Here is a 25,530-nt window from a genome sequence, read left to right on the forward strand (position 1 = left end):
ATGAGTCTGTATCATTATAAAGAATGAAATAATTAAGGGGGCAATAAACATAATTTAGTGGATTAAAAATCAAGATATCCTATGAGGGTAGGAAGGATAGTAGAATGAATCAAACTATTACCCTAGGTACATATTATAACTATATGCCCAGTGGGATTTTACATCATGTATAACTAGAAGAATGAGAAATTATATTCATTATATATGATGTATCAAAGTGCATTCTACTTCATGTATAATTAATTAAAACAAATAAAAAAATTAAAAAACTAGATATCCTGGAGTTATGGTAATGCACTTTAATTGGAAATATAGTGAAGATATTCCTGAAATGTAAATTTTTCTTTTAGAACTTTATTTTTGGTTTTTTTAAGCTTATAAAGTAGATAATATGTTTACTTTGTAAAATTAGTGCTTATATATTTGTTGAAAAAAACTGTTAATAGTTTTTATCATTTTGGTGGCTCTCCTGTTCATACATAAGAATACATAGTTCTAATCTATAGTATAGAAAGAAAATAGTATTGTCATATGTCAAGAAATGTGTCTATTTTCTTTGAGGATATGTAATAATATACAAAGAATACTTGCAATAATGGTCTACTATTTGGTTCTAATTAAGTTTTTGTTGAGGGATTTATCCATTTTTTTCCTTCTTCCTATCTTCCAAGGAAGGTTTTTTTTTTTTAATTTTTATTTTTAAAGGGGTGATCTTTTCCAAGTTGTTTATTGGTTATACTGTTTCTTCTTCTTCTTTTTTTAGGACTTATTTATGTGTACTTATTTTCCTGAGTGGATAATTTATTATGAGAAAGATTTTTATTTTTTGAACTGTAAATCCAGTGAAGCTAGATGAACCTAAATACATTTGGAATCTCACTATATAAATAATTGAAATGTTATGATTTTACCTTACCTTTAAAATTTGGAATCTCACTATATAAAGAATTAAAATTTTATGATTTTTACCTTACCTTTAAAAAGATATAAATATTATACTGTTCTAGCACTTGGAAAGGCTAGTAACTTATACCTACATTTTATTGAAATTTTGCTTCCTGCAAATAATATTTTTTTCTTTTTGTTGTAGTGCTCGAGATAATGAACCATCCAAATCTGCTAATCGAGATATCTGTAGTCCTTTTGCAGGAATGCTTTTTGGTATGTACAAATTTCCAATAGATTAGTCTTTTGCAGAATGTTGTATAAAAGGTTTTTAGTGAGAACTCAGTATTGTAAGTAGTACTACTTTTAATAACAGTAGAAAATGTTTATCCAGTGCTTATTTCATGATAGGTACCATACTAATCCTTTAACACACATTGTATAGTTCTGTGTATAACTGTAAAGCTAATTAGCTTATTTGGTGTGTGTTTTCTATAAATTCTGTAGTTGATGAATGAAACTTTGGTTTTAGTTAATAGGCTTTTTTGTTTGTTGGGGGTACTGGGGCCTTCTAGATGCTAGGCAAGCGATCTGCCACTGAGCTCCCCAACCCTTTAAAAATTTTTTTATTTTGAAATGGGATCTCATCGGGTTGCTCAGGTTGGGGTTGGATTTACAACCTTGTTGCTTCTGCTTTTTGGTTAATGTCACTGTGACTGGCTAGTAAAAAGCTTTCATATTTTATTAGCATTTTTTTTGAAACTAGAGATTAAAACCAGGGGCACTTTACTATTGAGCTACATATTCAGTTCTTTTTATTTTATTTTGATACAGGGTCCTCAGTTGCTTAGGGTCTTTATAAACTGCTAAGGCTGGCCTTGAACTTGTGGTCCTCCTGTCTCAGCCACTCAAGTTGCTGGGATTTCAGGCATGTACCACCGTGCTTGACTTTATTAGTACATTGTTTAAGCATGGCTCTTTCTTTTTGTACTATTTTATATGTGATTTTTTTCCCTATATTTTCTTTTTTCTTCAGCTAGCACAAAACTACCTTCTATTTTAGTTCAATTTCTTCGAATTGATCCATTTTTTTCCTTTGTTCTTTCCATATAGTTTCTGAGAAGGTGTTTTGTTCAAATAAGGATAATGGTCTAAATTTTATATTTGTTTTTTCAGAGGTTTAATTAGTCAGCTTTCTGTTATTGTGACTAACTGAGATAAACAACTTAAAGGAGGAGGGAAGATTTACTTTCAGAAGTTTTAGTCCATAGTTGCTTGGCCCTATCCCTGTGGGCTCCTGGTAAAGTAGAACATCGTGTGACAGGGACTATGTGGTAGAGCAGACAAGCTTATCTCATGGTAGCAAGGAAGTAGCCAGTGGGGCAGGGATGAGACTTGATTTCAGTGTATGTCCTTAAGTGACCTACTTTCTCCCACTAGACTTTACAGTTTCTACCACCTCCTAATAGTCCTCTCAATTATGAACCCATTAGTGGATTAATCCATTGATGAGATCAGAGCCCTCAGGATCCCAAAAGCCCCACTTCAGAACATTGCTGTACTGGGGACCAGGCTTCAGTCCATGAGTCTTTTGGGAACATTCCAGATCCAAATGATATAGAAGTCAAGGTCTTTCCAGAATATAACTTTTGAATTTGTTATATATTACCCTTGTCACAATTTCAGAAGTTGTATGAAGAGAACATTGTTTCCTTTAAATACAAAAGAGGTCTGTTCTTTGTCTGAAAACTGTTAAAAAAAAATTAACTGAAATTTGGTTTTTAATAATGTGAGGAAATTGGATAAATGTGAGGAAATTGGCTTATTCAACCTAAAAGCTGTCAGTAATTTAAATCTTGGCTTCGAGACATATAATCATATTATAATCTCAGACTTCTGTTTCCTTGAAATGGCCAGATAAAAAAATGGCATAGCATCTAGAATTTCATTCTAGTATAAAGTTTATGAGAACTGACCAGTTTAACTTGGCTATAGATTATGTTCTAAAGATATAGTCATTACATGGTAAAAATAGGAGAAATGCCTTTCTAAGCTGAAAACTAAGTGATAATTTTATCAATGAAAATATTAAGACTCTGAAATTTTAAAAATGAACAGCATGAATTTATCATTAGTATAATTTGGGAATTGTTTTTGACTATTTAGTGAGATAATTGACTTTATTTAATATTTGGACCAAATTGTTAAGTCATTTTCCCCCAGACTATATTTGAATATACCTGCAGTGTTCTTAATCTCTAGAGGCAGGACATTCCATCTTTAGGCAGCTCTGATTGTTAAGATATTCTCATTTCAACTGAATTGAAATTCATCTTCCTATTTTGCTGAAACGACCTCATTTCTGGCCTTTACTTTTTTGAATATGCATTTTATAATATGTCACCTTCCTGAATATTTTGAGTCCTAAGATGTTTTCAGTCGAATTGATTAGATTCTCAGGTAAGCTATTTTATGCATAGATAATTTTCTGTGTCCATTTTATAACATAAAAGCTTTAATTTTATATTCTTTACTTATACTGTCATCTGTATATATGTGCATATACATGCACAAAATTTGGTAAATATGTGCATAATACATTAGTATGTTTATTTTCATCCTTAACAAATAAATAGTTGACTGTTTGGAGTGAAATAACAATATTTTGTGAGATTTGTAATAGAATCAGGGTTATTTAGAAGTAATATATAAATTGCCATGTGTTTGGGGATTTTTCCTTTTGTATTTAAAAAAAAATTTTTTTAGTTGTAGATGGACACGATACCTTTATTTTATTTATTTATGTGGTGCTGAGGATCGAACCTAGTGCCCCATGCATGTGAGGAAAGCGCTGTACCACTGAGCTACAAACCCAGCTCTCCTTTTGTATTTTTATTCACTGTTTGTTGTCTGAGAGCCTAATTTATATAATTTTATAAATTTATATAATTTAAATTATTTCAAGTTTGTTGAAATTTTTTAGTAAATTAAAAAAAAAGTTTCAGAATATAGCCTATCTTTGTAAATGTGTTAGGTGTACTTGAAAGAATGTGTATGGTGTATTTGTTAAGTGTAGTGGCTTATAAATGTCAATTAAATAAAGCTGATTAATAATGTCTTTATGTCATATATATCCTTAATGGTTTTTCTCTGTTTCTGCCTAGAGGAAAGTATTAAGTTCTCTGACAATGTTGCCTTTAGTGTGAGGCTTGGATTGTTGTAGGGATATTCTCAGTGTTGTTTCAGGTTTTCAGCAATGATCCTGATCTTCTAAGAGTAGCAAACTTTTGCTTTGTATGAGTGTAGGACGCTGAGTCTAAGGCAGTTTTCTGCCTCTCAACAGTAGACTATGGCTTTTGCTTTTGTATGAGAGAAAAGTCTGCAAAGTGGATAATGTTTTGTGCCTAAGTGCCACAGATATTGCCCCATCCTAAGCTTTTTGATAAGCATCTGGTGGAGGCTGGCAAGTGAGTACAGATTTCTCTGTGTCTGAGGCTTCCAGGGATTCCATATCTAACCCACACATGGACTTAAGAATTTAATAAAGTTTCTATTGTTTTCTTACCTGCTTTTATGGTGGCCACCTCTTAAGTTAATTGTCCCATTTCTTCATGTATTGTTTTTTGTATTTGGTATTTATTTCATTTGGTTGCTTATAAATTTAGCTCTCTGATGAGCTTTTAAAAAGTTATGATTTTGTTAATGATTGAGCTTCTTCTCATTGTAAGACCAGAGCATAGTTCTTTTGTGGCTTTGTACTTTCTAAGCATAAGCAAAACTCCTCATTTGGTTCTTTACAGTGGCTTCCATTTTGTCCCTCATTGTGTTTCTATTTTCACTTAAATTCTTGACTGTAAGTATAATAGCTATTTGAATACCCTTGTCTGTTTCATCTTCTGTCATTTATGTGCTTTTTAAATATTGACTAGTTTTCTACTGGTTATGGCTTTCTCACTATATTATTAGTTCTCTATTGCATTATCACAAATTACCATAAATTTAGTGACTGAAAACAATCTACATTTATTACATCTCAAGTTGTATAGATCCAAAGTCTAGGCATTACTTAGTTAAGGTCATATATTCATGGTCTCAGGAGGCTATAATCCAGGTATTAGCCAGGCTTTATTTTTCACCTGGATGTTTGGGAAAATACCTGCTTTCATGCTCTTTCAGGGTTTTGGCAAAACGCATGTCTTTTGACTTTGAAGGTCTGGCCTTTTACTGGATGACCAGTAGCAACTCTCTGAGTTACTAAATGTTGTCTGCTGTTTCTCACCATGACTGCTCACTTGATAATGTTAGCAGTGAGAATTTCTAAACTCAGAGTCCTCATTCTCTTATCTGAGGGCCTTAAGCCAATTATATCAGGCCTACCCAAGATAATCTCCCCTTTAATTATTCTAAAAGTAATTGATACGTTACCTTAATTAAATCTGTAAATTTCTTCTTTCATCCTTTCTTATTATACAGAAGCAAGTCACAGCTCCCACCTATACACAAGGATTTGGGATCATATAGGCACTCAGCAACAGGGAGCAGAGAACATAGGAACCATTTTCAAATTTTGCCTTACATCATCACATTACTCTTTTCCTAAGGAGCAATTTTTATCTTATTGAGAACTGTTTTCAAATTTAGTTAGGGACATGTAGAGTAGTACAGGAGATAGTTCAGCTTTGCTATTACAGAATGACCTTTCTGGGGTCTTCCCTTAAAACTGTGGGGAATCACTGAGAACTCTACACTAGTTTTGGGGAACTTGAATTTCTCACTTTTGTTTCATGTCTCTGAATTTCACATACTTGTGTTTTTTTCTAGCCAAATGAAATTTTAATATGTGAATGTTCAGACTAGTGCAACGCCAAGTCTGAAGGGCACACTTCGTTATGGATCTTTGCCCTGCAACTTCCAGGCATTTTATTATTCCTGAATTTTGCTCTTTACTCACTTAAGTTTTTTGTGGTGCTGGGGATTGAACCCAGGGTACAAGATACCACTGATCTGCCTTTCCCTGACTCCCAGCCCTCTTTACTCACTTGAACTTGGTTTCTTGGTTCTGTTTGAGTTTTCTTTCCTTGTGCACATGGTCTGGAAATTGCATTTGGGCAGAAACTCAAATAATTATAGGGCTCACCTTATTTATTTTCCTTCTTTCCAAAATTATAATCCTGTGCTTCCTGTTGTCTGTCTGGGAAATAGTTATTTTATGTTTGGATATAAAGGATTTTAACCTATAAATTAACTTTGACAAAGTTATATAATATTTTTACTACTATCTCATGAAGAAAGTCTAGTTTTCTAGTTTTTTACAGACAGTCCTGTGCTTGTTATTCCATCCTGGTCAGAAGTAGAATGGAGGTTTACTTTAATTATAAAACACCCTTATTAACTTGAACATAATTCATGTTACTACTTGGGGAGCTTCACTGTTGCTGACGTCTGTGCTGAATGGACACCCACTAATGGTTGAGAGACCAATGATTAAGGCAGTAGACAAATGGCTAATTCTATTGAATTTTGATACTTACAATTTACGAAGCATTTAGATTGTACATATCTACATTAAGATATTATTTTGTGGCACTAATTTATGCAATAATCATAATATTTTTCCCTGGATCCAAATGTTTAATCAACTGAATTTTTACATAAGTGATACCAAGGTGAGAGGTTTGTATTGTTTTTCTTTTTTTTCCTGTAGAATGGAGGCTAGTAGCCATTGACGTTTTTGGAGCAATAATTAGTGTTGTATTTTAAGACAGTGAATCTTATGTAAGTGTGCTTCCATGTATTGGAGTACAGAGAAGGGAATTTGGGAGAGTTATTGCTGCAAGTCCTTTCCAAGGTTAATGGCCTTTTGAATAGAAAGGAAGGGCCTCATGTGTTGAATAAGAGAGGATGAGCAAAGTTATAGCAAGGTGTTAGAGCTTATTTAGGCCATTAACAGAAAACAAAGAGGAGAGCTTCATTTTGAGAGGTCAATTTTGAATGGATATTTGTTAAATTTAAGAGGTTTATGGAGTTATTAACTACATTATTAGAAAAATGGGGATGGGGATTAGAATATTCTGTTATTTAAGAAGATTTTTGACTAAAGGTAGAGGCTTAGAATACTAATGTATTTATGTTTGACACATGGTAGCATCTCATAAATTATGAAGTTAATTGAAGAGGTACTGACACATGTGATTATTTTTCAGTACTTGAATATTTAGTAATTACTCTTTGATATAATTTAAAATGAAGTTTTTTTTTTTTTTTTAAACTGAATTTGAGTTGTATGCTACTTGAGTTGTAAGACTGCATTTTTTCTTACCACTGTCTAGGAGGTGAAGATCGGGAAGTTATTCAGAGGAGGAAAGAAAAATATAGACAAGAACTATTGGAACAAATGGCTGAGCAACAGAAGAACAAGAGACGGTAAGGAAAGGTTTGCATTTAACACAGGTGTTTTGAGTTTAAAAGACTTGCATAAAATGACATGATGGTAAACTAAGGAGCTGTTTTTTTCTAATATGATTTTTCATTTGTAAATCACTTGTAATTTAATCATTTGATTGTAAATCAGTAAGGAAAATGAAACAAATACTATGAGTAGACTTTGTTATAGATGCATGAGACTGTATGTATACTATAAAAGCCTTTTCATTTCCCTCCTTAATTTGCTGTTTTTGTGTTTGAGTAGTGTTTAACATTATCTGTATGCCCGTTGCATTATCTTTTACATAGTAAACAGATACAAAAGTATTCGGCCTTTTTTCATTTTGATATGATAAGCACACCCCCATATGCAACATAAATATAAACATATGATGAACTACAGGTATTTATATTGTATACAAGTCTCAGTGTTTGTTTTCTTGTACAAATATCTGCAAAATAGTAGATATGAAACAGGACATGTGGATACTAGAGAATTTGAGACCTATCATCGTGTAGTACCCTGGAACCTTAAGAGGAAGCTAATATCTGCTATCTGATGCTGGCCATCTTTAATATTGATTTCTTAAAAATTCGTATTAGAAAGTTTGGTTGTAAATTTTATCCTTCTTTTTGGAAACTGAAAATACATATGTGCCCTAAAAATAGTTGTTTAGTTTCATAAAGATTAGTTTTACTTTTGTATTTCATTTGGTGTGAATTATCTTTGAATTATCTTCAAAACCCAGGGGTTTTGAATACTTATTCTTTCAGTTACATGTAAATCCCAGTTTACTTTGCACCAGGTCAGAAAATTTGATTTTTTTGGTATTATTTAAGACTTCATTGTTAAAGTAATTATATTCGAAGATTTTTGTTTCCATAATGGTTATAATTTAGATAGTGTTTATAATAACTTTTTAATATACAAAACTTTAATTTTGTTTAGAGAAAAAGATTTAGAACTCAGAGTTGCAGCTTCTGGAGTACAAGACCCTGAGAAATCGGTAAGGGTTCCTGGCATCTTCTAATATTTCAATTTTTAATTCAAATAAGCCTTTTGAAATCAGTGGTAGGTAGGGATAGAGAATATTGGGGAACTCTTAAGATTTGATCAGTTTAAACAGAAATTAATTCAGTCCTTATGAAATATAAATCTTAACTCTTACTTATTTTTTATTTTCCTAAGAAAATTTTTTCTTTTTATATGTGCATCATTTTTAATTTGTTTTTAATTAGTTCTTTACTTTGTCATATGTACTATTCAAAAGGTAAGTTATCTCGGTGTAACTTAAAATCATGTGAATATTTTTCTTGGATATGTTTTAGCTACTTGCTTTTCTTATATGAGAGTGATTTCCAAAGAAACTGAAAGCTTTAATTCTAGTCTCTAAGCATTTTAGTAATTGTTATTTAATGTAAAACTAGAGAGATAATAATCTTATTTTTACTTTAATTTTGCAATTCTCATCATTAAGTGGAATGAATTACTCACATCATTGCAGTTAAGTAAGAAGGAGGTAACAATTTATTGCTCTTACCACAATGTACTTTTTTGGTAGTTGAATATATTTAGTGTGTGTGTGTGTGTGTGTGTGTGTATATATATATGTATGTATATATATATATATATGTATGTATATGTATATATATGTGTGTATATATATATATGTAGTTTATTAAGGGAAATGTTTGTTTCATCTTTAAATGATGGTTATTACCTTTAATTTCATTAAAAAGTAATTCTTTAAAAGGGATACAGCAAATCCTTATAATTATTCTAATTATTATTCAAGTATAGGCAGTTTCTAATTGACTTTCACTAAATATATATCCTTTAGGTTATTTATCTGTTTTTTAAAAGTTTAACACTAGAACTGGAAATATAGCTCAGTGATAGAGTATGTGCTTAAGTAATAAGCCCAGTACTCAAACCCCAGCAGATGAAAGTTTAATACTGTAAAAGTGTCTCCCACTATGTGCTTCTGACTGTTCACAGAATAAGGTTTGTAGATTAACGTGAGAAGAATACCATGGCAGAGAAAAAGAAGAAAAATTCCAAAGCTAAATATATTTTCTTCCATCAATATATACTTTTGAAGTAGCTTTTGCATTCCTTTTATAAACTAGAGCTTTTTAATTTGAGAGATTGGTGTGTTAAATTTTAGATTGTGTGACAGATATCATTTATCTTTGGATTGAAACTCCTAAAGAGTGTCAAGTTGATTTATGAGAATAAATGTTAGTAACAGTAATTGAAACAGTAATTGAACATTATTTTTGGGTTTATATTTGATGTTCAAATCAAATTATAATAAGTCAAATAATCAAATAATAATAAATGTAGTGCTAGAGTAGGAATTAACAAACTGTGGTCTGTACCCAAATCTTGCTTTTGCTTGCGTTTGTAAATAACGTTTTATTGCAGCATAGCCTCCTTCATTTCTAGGCTGAGTTTGGTAGTTCTGAAGTGACTACATGGCCTGCAAAGTCTAATATCTTTACTGTCTGGCCCTTTATAGAAAGTGTTCGCTGATCTTGTTCTACAGAGTACTTTGCTATTAGATAGAGAAGTAGCATAGAATTATGCTATAATAGATAGAGTATTTAAAATTGGTATTTGGCTTTCGTTGTTGCCTGAATATTTAACATCAAGACCTTATGTGATTTATTCCCTGGGAGCCTCAGTTACTCATTTGTAAAATAAGAATTAGATCTTTAAATATTTTATAGTTGTAAAGTTCTGTTATTCTGTGACTGTCTTAAATGACTATGGGGATAAAGGGTCTTTTGAAGTTTCTTCCGCCTCTAAATTTATGATTCTATGTTAACAAACAGATTTTTCTTTCTTTATTTTAGCCTGATAGGCTAAAGCACTTTAGTACGGCACCAAGACACCGTGAAGAGATGATTCCACCTGAAAGACCCAGAGTAGCTTTCCAGACACCTCTCCCTCCTTTATCTGCCCCGTCTGCCCAACCCATTCCTTCAGTTTACTCCGTCCCTTCTCAGAATGAAGAGTTGCACAATGGACTCAACAGTACTCTTGGTGAAATGGTGCCTCCCAGGTGCTTGTTTAAAATGTTTTGTGTTTTGAAATTAGGTATGGTATTGTTATATATTATGTTTAGAAGGATATGCTGAAGCAGATGACATTATCCTTCAGAGATTTTGTATCATTAATAGCTTTGCCAAATAATTTCTCTTGAAATTGATTTTTGTTGTTGGTCTAAAACTATTATAAAAACAAAGGAAATCTTTTTTTGTTGTTTAATGATGATTTATATTTGTAGAATGAATTGCTAAGTAAAATTTAGGTTTGGGTCATATTTTTAATACCTTTTATCATAAAGAAAGTATGCATTATCCTCAATTTTATTATTTCCATTTGGCAAACATTGAAGTCTTCCTTCAACTTATGCAGGAAAAGTTTCTAATATGGCTCTTTTGTATATATGATTTTATTTTAGCTTCTTTTTCCTTCAGTTCTTTCTCTGATTATTCTGAGGCTATGCAACCCAAATGTCTGGAATAAAAGTGTGGAGATTATAAAAACTGTTATTTAGGTATTAGAGTAAAAATTTGATTTCTATAAAAGGCATCATGCTGTACTAGACTATATATATAAAGAAAATTCTATTAACTGCTGTTTTCTGGTTTATACTTCCTTTTTGTAGGACTCAATCTTATTTTTTGTTTACTACTAATGTTAATGTTAACATGCTTTACATTTGCATAATGTATTTAAATCTATAGGTTTTTGTTTTAAAACTTTTAAAGCATTGATATTTCTGGGCTGTCCTTTCTTCTTTGAGTAGGACTTGGTCTTTTATTTGTCACTAACAAATCATGGGGCTGTGTTTACTGTATTTATCAAGTGCTTCATTTTCTCTAATGGCTTCTGTACTCAAAAGACAGGGAGGGAATTTAAAGGACAGAGCATTGTGGTTTTAGCATTAGATTAGGGATCATAATGCTTCACTTCATGTCTGGAATTTGAAAAGACTGCATCTTTGTTGAGCATCAAAATTTCATTTGTAAAAGTGGAATAATAATATTTTTCTTATCTACAGTTACAGAGTTCTGAGGACTAAATATTACATAAGTCATAAAATTTAGGAGTTGGTGATAACAGCTCATTTTCATAATTGTTATTTAGTTTCTTTGTTGAAGTATCTGTTGTGAGGATAGTGAAGGTCGACACATGGAGTGACTAGTAAATATGAGAAATATTTACTACTGAAGAAAATTTAATGCATTCTTAACTCTTCAGAATCATTTTGGAGTACATAATAAAAAGGGAGAATCTGTTAAGATAAACTAAAAACTGAAAATATTTCAGATTGCTCCTTTTCTTTTTCTGTTATCTTATAGGATTTCCCTTTGCCATTTTTAGTATTAGAAAATACTGCATGGGTGGAAATACAGAGCTATTTTCTAGTTAGTAATAAAATGCTGAAGATGAGATTTTTCAGAAGTTTTAAGTTTATGGAATACTAAAGATTACATCAAGACTTTTACTGTTGATATTTAAGTAATTTTTATTTCCCATTTAGGTTCACTTCCTGTGAAAGAATGTTTTATAACTTAAAAAAAATGCCCCTTTCTCCATATGGAATTATTTGTAATATATAGTTTTGTATCTTGTTTCCCTTTCTTCCTGGACTGTCCTTCCTCTTTTGTGTGTGTAGTTCACTGTAACAACATGGAAATTTTCCATGCTTTCTTCCTCTTTTCCCTTGAGGTTTAAATATTCCTACTTTGAATTCCTATAGCACTTCGTGTTTACTTGTTTTATTTCATATCCTATACTTGATTGTAATTGTAATTTTTTTTCAGAATTATTTCTGAGAGAAAAAGATTGTATCTCTTTTTGTTTGATGTTGGCACATAATGATTATTGGGTACTAAATGATTGAATATTAGCTTGTTTTTTCTTGTATAAGTGTTGTACTTGAGATTGTGAAATTTTATGCTATTTGATTTGCTTTTTAATCATAATTTTTGACGAATTAGAGCAAGATTGTGGCTTTTTCTAAACTAGTGATTGGGATTCCAGTAATGCTTTTGCAAAAGAATAATATCTTGATTAAATGTTTGCAGTAAAATATGAGAAGAATTTTCCATTTTTCGTTTGATATAGGGTTGCACCTCTACCTCCACCTCCCATACTTCCACCTCTAGTTACCAACTATCGAACTCCTTATGATGATGCATACTATTTTTATGGTGCCAGAAACACTTTGGATCCCAATCTTGCTTATTGTAAGTGATCTCTAGGGTAAATATCTTTTTCCAGTGGTTTCATAAGAGGAATTGATTTTTATGCAGGGAAAAATATATAAATGAAAAAAAACCCCACAGCTTTTCTAAATTCAAGTATTATATATTGAATAACTTAATAAAGTAAACATCTGTATCAGTCCATTTTTGTTATAATAATGAAGAACCCGGAGCAGGCTGCTTTATATAAGATATTTATTTTGGCTCATAGTTTTGGAGGCCAAAAATTCAAACAGTATGTACAGGCTCTTGTGAGGTCCCTCTTCTTCTGCCAGGTGCCATTGTGGCAGGAGTATACATGGATCTCTGCCCATGTAGTCTTTCCTTATAAAACCATCAGGTTTATCATGGGGGCTCCACCCTAATAACCTAAGCTAATCTAATTTTTAAAAGTCTCACTGTAAAAACACCACAGTCAAATTAAGTTTTCACTTTCTCATTTCTTTTAAGGGATTAAACTCCTGCATGAGGGGACAAATCAAATTGAACCAATAGCAATACTCACTTAATAACCTAGTGATATTTGTTAGTTATTTCCTTTTCATCTAGATTTAAGAAATAATTATTTTGTGTTTTCTGGTGGTGGTCTTTACCAAGTCCTAATCCAGAAGAACATATTGATGCTTTTACTCAGCAAATATTTCATCATGTGCTTTTTACTTTAGGGATAAAGTGTTATTAAAAGGGTACTCTGAAATAAATGTGTTTTTTTTTTTTCTTCTTTTTTCTTTTCAGATGGTTCAGGAATGATGGGAGTACAGCCTGCAGCTTACGTTAGGACTCCTATCACCCAACAACTAGCACAACCTATTATGTAAGTCTTTAGTTAAAAGACTTTTTTTTTTCCCCCTACTATTTTTATGGGTTAAAATATAACATAAAATTTTACATCTTAACCATTTTTAAGCAGACCTTTTCCAGGGGTATTTAATACATTCATAATGTTATGCAACTATCTCCAGAACTCTTTTTAACTTGTCAACTGAAATGACATATCCATTGAACAATAATGGTATAATCCCCGTGTCTCCTTCCCTTATAATCTTCTTTCGTCATAAGTCACCATTCTATATAGGTGACTCTATGACCAGTGTGATTCTGCAATCTGTAGAATCAGAAAAATGAGAAATTATACCCCAATGATTAAAAAAAAATAAGTCACCATTCTATTTTCTAATATTTTTGATAATTGTAAATACCTTATGTGAGTAGAATCATACAGTATTTTTCTTTTTTTGATTTTTTTTCACTTAACATATGTTCTTAATTTTCATCTGTTATGGCACATCAGAATTTCCTTACTTGAAAGCTGAATAATAGGGGCTGGGGCTATAGCTCAGTGGTAGAGTGCTTGCCTCACACATGTGCGCACTGGGTTTGATCCTCAGAACCACATAAAAATAAATAAAGATATTGTGTCCATCTACAACTAAAACATAAATTTTTAAAAAGATGAATAATAGTTCATGTTATATACCATAAATATTGTTTATTCATCCATTCATAGATATATGGGTTCCAAATTGTAGCTGTTTCAAAAAATGCTGCTTAGTAGCATGAGTGTACAGATATTTCCTTGAGACCCTATTTTCAGTTCTTTTGGCATATATACAGAAATGAAATTGCTGGGATCATGTTCATTCTTTTTTATTTATTATTTTGGTGTCAGGAATTGAACCCAGGGGTGCTTTTCCACTGAGTCACATCCCCAGCCCTTTTTTATTTTTTACTTTTAGACAAGGTCTCACTTAGTTGCTTAGGGCCTTGCTAAGTTGCAGAGGTAGGCTTTTAACTTGCTGTCCTCCTGCCTTAGCCTCCAAAGTCGCTGGGATTATAGGCATGTATCACTATACCTGGCTGTAATTCTTTAAAAAACATTTTTAATGCAACTGGAGGCTGTGACTTAGTGGTAGAGTCCTTACTTAGCTTTCACAAGGTCCTGAGTCCCCAACCTCCTGAATTTTTTCTTTTTTAAGGAACGACTGACTGTACTGTTTTTCACATTAGCTATACTATCTTCTGTTCTTACCACCAGGATATAGGGGTTCCAGTTTCTCCACATACTTGTCAACTTGCTATTTTCTGTTTTTTTTTTTTTTTTTAATATTAGTCATCCTAATGTTTGGGGTGGTATTTCATTGTAGTTTTGATTTGCATTTCCCTAATGATTTAGTGATATTGAACATCTTTTCCCTTATTTGGCCATATAAGAGTTTATTTCTGGGCTTTCTATTCTGTTTCCTTGGTATAAATGTCTGTCTGTATCCTTGAACAACATTTTCCAAATTTGCCCTCAATTTATTTGACTCCAAAAGATTTCTTTGTGTAGACAAAATGACAGCTGTAGTTTTGTTTTTATTTATTTTTTAAAATTTATTTTACCCATTCTTCTAGCATTGGCCAGTGTTTACATTTAGTGTAATTCTTGTTAAGGTAGAATTTTTATCTTTCATTTTACTATTTTTTTCCTATATGTTTTATGTAAATTTTGTTTTTCTATTCCTAAGGGAGGAATCATTGTTAATAGCCCCTAATTAAGGGACTTTTTGTTTTAAAAATTTAATAGCATTATATCCCTTGTTTCTTTTAGTATAATTCTATGTTTTTGTGGCTTTGCTCAGATTAAAATTAATATCTTAATTTAGAATAATTGAGTTTGGATTAATCCCAAGTTAATATACAAACTTTTTCTTCAATATAATACCATTCCTTTTCCTCTACTTGGTACTATTATTGTCAGATTACATCTTAGTATATTTAATCTCATCAACATAGTTTGGAAATTTTTGCTTTATCCAGTTGCCTTTTAAATCAAAGAGTTAGAGCATTAGTACATTTGTAATATCTTTTGGTTGTATATATAATTACCTTTACTGTTGCTCTTATTTTGTGTTTCCTTGGTTACTGTTATATATTCTTTGATTTTACCTGAAGGGCTCTTTTAATATTTAATATTTCTTATGGAACAGGTATGTTGGGAATAATTTAAGTTTTGATTTATTAGTATCTTAGTTTTTCATTTTTGAAAGGTAGTTTTGGTGGATATAGAATTATATTGGTTAACAGACTTTTGTTTTAGCTCTTTGAATTTATCATTCCCCCATCTTCAGTCCATTGTGGTTTTTGATGAACTGTTAATCTCACTGAGAATTCCTTGTATATGATGAACAGTTGTTTATTCTCTTGCTGTTTTCAAGATTTTCTCTTTGTTTTTATCTTCTAGCAGTTTTTGATATATGTAGTTGTGAATCTCTTGAGTTTTTCTTACTTGGAGTTTGATGAGCTTAATGGATGTATAAATATTTTTCATCAAATTTTTGACCATTATTTTTCAAGTATTCTTTTTATTTTGTGTATGTCTTCAAATATTCTTTATGTCCTTTTCTCTGTTTCTTTACTTTCTGAGACTCCTGTTACACATATATTGGTTCAATTGATGGTGTGTTCTACAAGGTTTCTAAGGCTTTGCTCTTTTTTTTTTTTTTGTGGTGCTGAGGATTGAACTCAGGGCCTTGTGCACATAAGGCAAGCACTCTTCCAACTGAGCTATATCCTCAGCCCTCTGCTCATTTTCTTCAGTCTTTTTCTTTGCATTTTAGACTAGAAAATCTCAGTTGACCTGACTTCAAATTCACTGATTGTTTCTTCTGCCTGTTCAGATCTGTTGTTGAGTTCCTCTAGAGACTTTTTAAAAATTATCAGTTGTTATACTTTTTTTCCTGATTTTTAAAAAATTCTAATTTGTTATATATATGATAGCAGAATGCATTACAATTCATATTACACACATAAAGCATAATTTTTCATATCTCTGGTTGTATAAAAAGTATATTCACACCATTCGTGTGTTCATACATGTACTTAGGGTAATGATGACCGTCACATTCCACTGTCTTTTTTACCCCCATGCTCCCTTCCTTTCCCTCCCACCCCTTTGCTCTATCTGAAATTTTTATCCTTTTTAACTCTATCATTTCTATTATGTTTTAATTCTTTTGATGTATTTCTAACAGCTATTTAAAAACTATGTTGAGTAAATCTAAAGTGTAGGATTTTTCAGGCTTTGTATTGACTATTTTTCCTCCAGCAAGTGGCCCATACTTCCTTTTTTTTTTTTCAAGTTTTGTAATTTGTTTGTTGAAAACCATACATTTAGAAGCTCTTTCCTCCACATGCCTAATTTTTATTACTGTTTGTTGTTTTTCGTTTTCCTGGCTATTTTTTAAGTACCTCTTGTGGCTAGTTAATCACTGAAGCCCCTTTTAGGTTAGCTTAATAGGTAAGCTTGTGGTTGGACTGAGATTTCTGTAAAGGTCTTGAACCAATAAGTCTCTCAGCTTTTGCCAAGGGGTTCTGTGTGTGTATTGAGACAAGCCTTCAGTATGCAGGCAGTTTATACCTTTGCTTTAGCTTTTACTTCCTGTATATAGAGAACCTCTGTGCCAGCCAGAGGTGAGAAATTATTCTTGGAGTCTTTCTGAGCACTGACCAGATGCACTGAATGTGGCTTTCTAGTTTCCCAGATATATGTTGGAGCTTTTAGTGACTCTATAAACATACCTTTCCCACATTTTTTTCTTTACTTTTTTTTATTGGTCAGTTTTTTGCTTCTCCGAATTGTTAACATTGCCTTAGATTATTAAACACTTGCTTTCTGCAAATATATAGGGGCATTAATGAGTATTGAATGAATTAAATATGTAAAGTGTCTAGAACAGTGTCTGACATACTAATTGGTGTTAGATATAGTCAATATTATAAAATTAGTTGCTACAGTACATTAATAAAAAAAGGAAGCTATGTGATATTATCAATTAGTACAGAATAGGTATTAATAAAATTTAGTGTTCCTAGTTTAATCACTATTAAATACATAACTCATGAAAGTATAAATATGAAAAATCTATATCATTATTTTAATGATGATACATTTAAAACATTATTTTTGAGATTGTTCTAACACCGCTTTTTTTCATAGCCTAATTGTATGTGGAGCAGATTTATAGAGAAAGAAAGGACATAGATACATGGATGAGAAAAGAAGAGAGAAAAATAGTACTATTTATAAAAGCATATGCAGATAAAATAATAGAATTAATAAGAGTTTTAGTAGAATTACTGAATACAAAATTAATATATAAAAATAGTTGTAGGACATGGCAGTTTCTTAAATAAAAAGTTACTGTATTCTACTCCTGTGCATACAATCAAGTAAAACATACCTACAAAGACTTGTTTTGAATTTTCATAAAATCAAAAAGTAGAAACAGTTTGTATGTCCATCAACTTGTGAATATGGATAAAGAAAATATTTTATATCCAGGCAGTGAAAATACTATTTAGCAATAGAAAGGATCGAACTACTGATATAACAGAGCAACCTCAAAAATATGATCATTGAAGGAATCCATACATATTGTGTGGTTCCTTTTATATAAAATGTTCAGACAGAGAAAATCTGTAGACAGCAATCAGGCTACTTTGTGATTGGAGGGAGCGAGGGGTGGGGATTGGTTGAGATGGATTTAAGGGATATTTTGTGGATTATGGAAATGTTCTAAAACTAGATTGTGGTGATGATGGCACAACTCTGTAAATTTGCTAAAAATTATTGATCTGTATATATAATTAATACCCCTACCATTTCTTCCTTTCTTCCTGAACCTTAATCTGACTACATACTTCCTTAAACCCATTCTATTTGGAAAAGTCTAACTTTTCACATTATATTGTTTTATTTTTGAAATGGATAGAAAGTAATTTTTAATAAGTAAACATTTTACTAAGTAAACCATTATTTGTTATGGTGTTACTTGAGGGATTTCCTTTGTGTATTTATTTTTATATATTCAGAAAAGTGCCTAAATTCTGTATAACTTCTTGATGAATTATCCCAAAGTGTTTTCACTTCCAAGTAACAATCACCTAGGTCAAGAAATAGATCAGGTATTTGAAAGTTTCATGGTTTGTCAAAACAGAGACAGGAGGGAAGAATTTATGAAGAGGTTACATTAGAGAAATGACCTATAGAGAAATGCCCTCTATTTTAAGATGTTTTTATATGCTGATCTGTTTCAAAGGACTGTTGCATTTTCTTCTTGGATTTTCTTATTCTTGAATGATAGGTGAATTCAAATTAATTGTTTATTTGATGCAGCAATACAGTTGGACAGAATGAACTGAAAATTACAAATGATCGAACAGTAAATTCAGGATTGGTCTTTGAAGATAAACCAAAGCCTTCTAAACAATCACTTCAGTCTTATCAAGAAGCTTTGCAACAGCAGGTATTTACTTATTCATTTTGTGTCAGACATCTTTTTTGTTAACACAATAGTCCCTTAGAACTCAGAGTATGGCAAGGCAGGGAAAAAATAGTTATAATTCAATGTAATAAGTTTTGAAGTAGATATACTGAAATGCTGTGGAAAGCATAGAATAGGGAGAGTAATCACCTGGGGTTACTGGGAAGGCTTCACATGGTAGTTAATGGTTGAGCTGCATTTGTATGGTGAAAAAGTCAGACATTTCTGGCATATAGGAGAATTAAATTGTTTTGGGCGAAGAGTTAGATTGTGCTGGATTGTGAAGGATTAGGTAATAAAGAGCTCTCAGGTGGTTCTTGTTATGGACAGTCAAAAGAAGGAAATTTTAATCTGAGAAAAGTCAAAGGATTAGTTGATGTAAACAAATCTGACTTTTAGGAAGATAACTTGTGATGTGAACAATTGGCAAAGAGATGTGGCAAAGAAATCCAGTGAACTACTAAAGTAGTCCAGTCAGGAGGTGATGAGGCCCTGAGCCAGATGGAGAAGCAGAAGGACATCCAAGAGACAGTTCTGAGGTTTCATTGACAGGACTTAGATATAGTGAATGAGAAAGAACAGAGGGCTTGAAGATGATTCTGAGTGTTGGGAGTTATAATTTAGGAGAATAATGAGATTATAAATCAAGAAAGGGGATGCAAGTAGTAGAATATGTTTAGGGAGAGAAAATAATAGATTTGATTATGGTTTGTAATGCTTGAAGAGAGTTTATTTAAGAGTAACTATCTAATGTATAGATGTTTTTATTGTTGTTTTTCAATTCTTTTATATCTGGGAGAGCCCTAGGACTCTTCTTAGAGATCTATGAGGATCTCTATATATCTAGCTAAACTAAGGTAATTTTTCTATAAAGTTCTACTTGGGATATCTTAAAATACTTCTATTTAACTTTTACATGGGGAACCTCTGAAAAGATAAAAGATAGTTTTTTTTTTTTTAAGTTATAGTATAAGCACCATTACTTTTTTTATGTTAGGATTGAATGAGCATATTACCACTGACAAACCTATATTTACCAACTCTAGAAGTCTGGCATGTATGTGATGACTTCTTTACCTCTGCTACAATGAAAGAGTGCCTAGATTTACCATATGGTTTTGAATTTAAAAATGACTTTCCAAAATGTAGATTGTTGTTCATTGCCTATCCATATGTCTCTAGAGAACAATCTTGTATTTATACTTGGTGATTAAAAAAAAGTATTTTTTTTTGTGTGTTTCATAAATCTGTACTTACTTTGAACCTTCAACCTCTCTGAATTCTGGGAATAGACTTTTACCTAGAAAGAGTAGGTTTGATGAGGTAGAGATTAGACTTTGTGGCCAGATGCTTCCAATGAAAAGGTATATAGAAAAGGAAAGAAAGGAGATCCTAATGGTCCCATAACACTGGTGAGATTGGGAAAGAAATGATCAGGATAGAAGTAGGGGAGAAAGGGAGGAGTTGGTTAAGTTTCATGTGGGTTTAGTTTCTGGGATGGGAAGGATATATATTGTAGCCGTTAAGGTATTTTTAAGTTGGGTGTTGGATATATTTTTTGATTTTAAACTTTACAGTGAGATGTACTGAAAAAAAAAAAAAACCTACAGGTATTTTTTTCTTTCTAAATCAGAAAAATAAAATATCTGGTGTTACTAACCACTTGTATCAGCATACTTGTCAGTACTTATTTTAAATATATCTTATGTTGTCAAGATTCGGGAGCGAGAAGAAAGGAGGAGAAGAGAACGTGAAGAAAAAGAAGAATATGAAGCTAAATTGGAAGCTGAAATGAGAATTTACAATCCTTGGGGGAAAGGTGGAGGTGGTGCTCCTCTCAGGGATGCAAAAGGAAACCTGATAAGTATGCTGTTTCCATGGATTTGTTTTAAAATAAACTAAATTATATTTAACTTTTGAAAGAGTGAAAAATATAGGGATTCAGCATTTAAAGCAAGGTCTCTTTTTTTCTTAATGTGATAGAAGCATTTTGATAATGAATATAGCAGAGTTTAGACTTTCTTATTTAGAATCCTATTAATTTATTTTTATTATAAATTGTCCATCCTCTGATAATATAACCCAACTGTATAGAAAAGTTCATGTTAGTTGGTAGGTATTTACCCAAACTAGAACTTGGAATATTTTCTTTTCTAGTAAAAATAATAAAACTTTATGACTTTTTTCCTGAAGACTAGTAAGACATCTTAAAAATAAGTACTTGGGGATTGTGGAAAGGGAGCTTATATTTAATTCATATATGGAGTATATCTGCTCAATGTAAGAGTTCCTTTAAAAAAATACTTGATCTCAGAAACTTTCTGGTAGGTTACAGAATTATGGTGTTATTTTCAGTTATATATTCTGAAAAGTTTCGATCTAGTAATGGAACAGTTTGAAAAAGTCATTTCACAACTTGGTATATATATATTAAACATAGTTTCTAACTAGCTTGTAATTAAACAGATTTAAAATGGAATAAGATAATGGGCTTTTGAAAATTGATTAGAAATAAGAAATAAAGGATATTAGAAAAATACCTATTAAGATGTTAAAAATGTAGATTTCATGTTCTTCATATGTTATAGGGATAGGTAAGTGATAAAATGAGAAGATTGCTAGATATTTAGTTATTAGCATCCTTATGTATTATAGCTTTTATTCTTTGTTAATTTTTTTAAAAAGGTACAGTTGAGACGCAGTTAATAAGGTAACTCTTTTCCCCAAAAGATTTATTTCTTTGCTATCTTCATTTCATGAATGCTTTCCTCACAATTGTGGAAGACGGAACTCTATATTACTTAAAAAAATTTTTTTTAGTTGACCTTTATTTATTTACTTATATGTGGTGCTAAGAATCAAACCCAGTGTCTCATACTTGCTAGGCAAGCACTCTCTCATCTGAGCCACAACCCCAGCCCTCTATATTACTTTAAAAATTTCTTTTATATATGATATGATTTTAGGTGATGCATAGCTGAATGTTTTTTTTTAAATTGTCATAGTTAAATGTTTATTTGGATATATTGTTAGAAAAATACTGGTTTTGTACTTATGGATAGTGTAATAATGTTTCCTTTTAAAGTAGAGGTATTACTTAAAGGTGTTAATCAAGGCAGTTAATGAAAATTACTGTAACAATCCTGAATTCTCAGAGGCTTATGGCAGTATAAGTTTACTTCTCAGTTATGTCATATTCTGATGCTGTTTAATGGTTCTTCTCCAAGAGATGACTCAGGGACCTGGACATTTTCCATTATGTCAGCACTCTGTTTTACCTTCTAGCTGCACAGACTGGGAACATGGGTGAGCTCAAGTTGAGAATTTTTTACTTTTTGTATGTTGGAGATTGAACCCAGGGGTACTTTACCACTGAGATACATCAGCTACATCCCTAGTCCTTTTTTTTTTATTTTTGTTTTTGTTTTGAGACAGGTTATTGCTAAGTTCCTGAGGGTCTCACTAAGTTGCTGAAGCTAGTCTGAACTTGTGATCCTTCTGCTTTAGCCTCCTGAGTTGCTGGAGTAATTATAGGGATGGGCCACTGTGTCTGGCAAGTTGAGGATTTTGTTGAGCCCTGACTTGGAAGTGAAGGGATGTTACTTTTGGCTTCATTCTGTTGTTCAAAACTAGTTATAGGTGGATTCTAACATAACTGCTTAGTACCTGGGAAGTCTAGTTTCTTTATGCCCAAGAGGAGGGCAAGGGGTTGATAATTACATAGGTAGTCTTTGCTATTGGAAGTCTAAATTGTGAATTGATGGAAATTTACTAGTTGCCACAGGAGAAGTGTTTTAATGACTGAAACACTGGAAATAGGTTAATTTCTTAGAACTTTTCAGACTGACTCTAAAATTATTTCCAGTTCAGATAATACAATTATGGTGTTATGTATGCATTTAATTGGTAGAAATATGTAGGATAAATGTGGGTTATTGAATTATAAAGTATTGTTTTAGAATTGCCTGACCTAATCGGAATAGATAAAACTCTTTTGAGATTTTCATTTTGGGTAGTAATGTTTAGTTTGCTAATTGAATACTGCAGTTTTGCCATGAAATAGAAAAGGTATACTCTTTTATTAAATACATTGGAAATAAATTTAAAAAGTTTTTAGTTGTTCTTTTTAGTTAAACATGACAGTAGAATTCATTTTTAAAATTTATACAAACATGGAATATATCTTATTATGGTTGCAGTCTTGTGGATGTACACAATGGTGAGAGTCATTGTGGTGTATTCATATACACACACACACACACACACACACACACACACACACAAAGGAAAGTTATGTCAGATTCTTTCCACTATCTTTCCCATTTGCATGACCCCTGCCTTCCCTTCATTCCCCTTTGTCTAATCCACTGAACTTCTGTTCTTCCCTTCATCTCCCTTGTTGTGGTTAGCATCCACATATCAGAGAGAACATTAGACCTTTGGTTTTCTGGGGTTGGCTACTTCACTTAGCACAATAGTCTCCAGATCCATCCATTTAATGGCAGATGTCATAAATTCTTTCTGCTTCATGGCTGAGTAATATTCCATTGTGTATATATACACCACAATTTCTTTACCCCTTTATTTGTTGATGAGCATCTAGGTTGGTTACAGTAGCTTAGCTACTGTGAATTGTGCTGCTATAAACATTGATGTGGCTTTGTCACTGTAGTGTGCTGATTTTAAATCTTTTGGGTTATGCTGAGTAGTGGAATAACTGTGTCAAATGGTGGTTCCATTCCAAGTTTTCTGAGGAATCTCCATACTGTTTTCTAGAATAGTTGCACCAATTTGCAGTCCCACCAGCAATGTATGAGCATTCCCTTTTTTCCACATCCTTGCCAACATTTGGTTTTACTTGTATTCTTGATAATTGCCATTCTTACTGGAGTGAGATGGAGTCTCAGTGTAGTTTTAATTTGCATTTCTTTAATTGCCAGAGTTGTTGAACATTTTTTCATATATTTATTGAACTATAGCCATAGAAATATGAATATATTTCTTCTTTTGAGAAGGGTCTGTTCAGTTCCTTTGCCCATTTATTGACTGGGTTATTTTTGTTGTTATTTAAGATTTTTGAGATCTTTATATATTCTGGAAATTAATGCCTTCTCTGAGGTGCAGGTGGCAAAGATTTTTTACCATTCTGTGGGCTGTCTCTTCATACTCTTGATGTTTCCTTTGCTGTGAAGAAGCTTTTTAGTTTGACTTTATGACGTTTGCCAGTGAATGGATGTGTTTTGAGAATATACTGCTAAGTGAAATAAGCCAGTCCCCCCAAACCAAAGATCAAATGTTTTTGCTGATATGTGGAAGGTAAACCTACAATAAAGGAGAGGAGGGGAAGAAGAGAAGTTCAGTAGATTAGACAAAGGGGAATGAAAGGAAGGGAGGAGGTATAAGAATAGGAAAGACAGTAAAATAAAACTAACACAATTTTCCTAAGTATACATATGAAATCACCTAAGTGAACCCCACCATCATGTCTACCCACAAGAATGGGGTCATAATTAGAATAAGATAATAACCTATGCTTGTATAATTTTATCTACTGTCATGTATAAGTAAGAAGAATTAGAAAAAAATTCAATTCTTCTGGCACCCAATTTACCATAATTTATTTCTGGGCTCAGTTCTGTTTTAAAATTGCAAAGTATGATTCCTCCAATTTTGTTCTTTTTTTTTCAAGATTGTTTGGACAATTCAACTTCTTTGCATATTTTACTATTAGTTGCTCAAGTTCATTCAAACGTGGTTGGATTTTCTTGGGATTGTACTAATCCTAAAGATAATTTAGGACAACAGCATCTTTTTTTTTTATTGGTTGTTCACAACATTACAAAGCTCTTGACATATCATATTTCATACATTAGATTCAAGTGGGTTATGAACTCCCATTTTTACCCCAAATACAGATTGCAGAATCACATCGGTTACACATCCACATTTTTACATAATGCCCTATTAGTAACTGTTGTATTCTGCTACCTTTCCTATCCCCTACTATCCCCCCTCCCCTTCCCTCACATCTTCTCTCTCTACCCCATCTACTGTAATTCATTTCTCTCCTTGTTTATTTTCCCATTCCCCTCACAACCTCTTATATGAAATTTTGTATAGCAATGAGGATCTTCCTTCATTGCCATGCAATTTCCCTTTTCTCTCCCTTTCCCTCCCATCTCATGTCTCTGTTTAATGTTAATCTTTTCTTCCTGCTCTTTCTCCCTGCTCTGTTCATAGTTGTTCTCATTATATCAAAGAAGACATTTGGTATTTGTTTTTTAGGGATTGGCTAGCTTCACTAAGCATAATCTGCTCTAGTGCCATCCATTTCCCTGCAAATTCCATGATTTTGTCATTTTTAAGTGCTGCGTAATATTCCATGGTGTATAAATGCCACATTTTTCTTATCCATTCATCTATTGAAGGGCATCTGGGTTGGTTCCACAGTCTAGCTATTGTGAATTGTGCTGCTATGAACATCGATGTGGCAGTATCCCTGTAGCATGCTCTTTTAAGGTCTTCAGGGAATAGTCTGAGAAGGGCAATAGCAGGGTCAAATGGTGGTTCCATTCCCAGCTTTCCCAGGAATCTCCAAACTGCTTTCCAAATTGGCCGCACCAATTTGCAGTCC

General features: G+C 32.2%; 1 protein-coding gene across 3 annotated transcripts in view; it reads left to right on the top strand.

Annotated features, from left to right (window-relative positions):
* Nucleotides 1-25,530, top strand: part of Cspp1 (centrosome and spindle pole associated protein 1) — a 127,506-nt gene that overhangs the window by 50,776 nt on the left and 51,200 nt on the right. The window contains exons 11-19 of one of the 3 annotated variants that reach the window (XM_077800829.1): nt 1,091-1,161; nt 7,215-7,308; nt 8,258-8,315; nt 8,787-8,828; nt 10,168-10,376; nt 12,452-12,573; nt 13,327-13,405; nt 18,749-18,878; nt 20,613-20,760. In XM_077800829.1, coding sequence (XP_077656955.1) covers nt 1,091-1,161; nt 7,215-7,308; nt 8,258-8,315; nt 8,787-8,828; nt 10,168-10,376; nt 12,452-12,573; nt 13,327-13,405; nt 18,749-18,878; nt 20,613-20,760 — 953 coding nt within the window. The remainder of the gene's footprint in view (nt 1-1,090; nt 1,162-7,214; nt 7,309-8,257; nt 8,316-8,786; nt 8,829-10,167; nt 10,377-12,451; nt 12,574-13,326; nt 13,406-18,748; nt 18,879-20,612; nt 20,761-25,530) is intronic. The other 2 variants (XM_077800830.1, XM_077800831.1) reach the window with 2 other exon arrangements.

Source organism: Urocitellus parryii, chromosome 7 (genome assembly GCF_045843805.1).
Source record: "Urocitellus parryii isolate mUroPar1 chromosome 7, mUroPar1.hap1, whole genome shotgun sequence".
In the NCBI taxonomy this organism is placed as follows: Eukaryota; Metazoa; Chordata; class Mammalia; order Rodentia; family Sciuridae; genus Urocitellus; species Urocitellus parryii.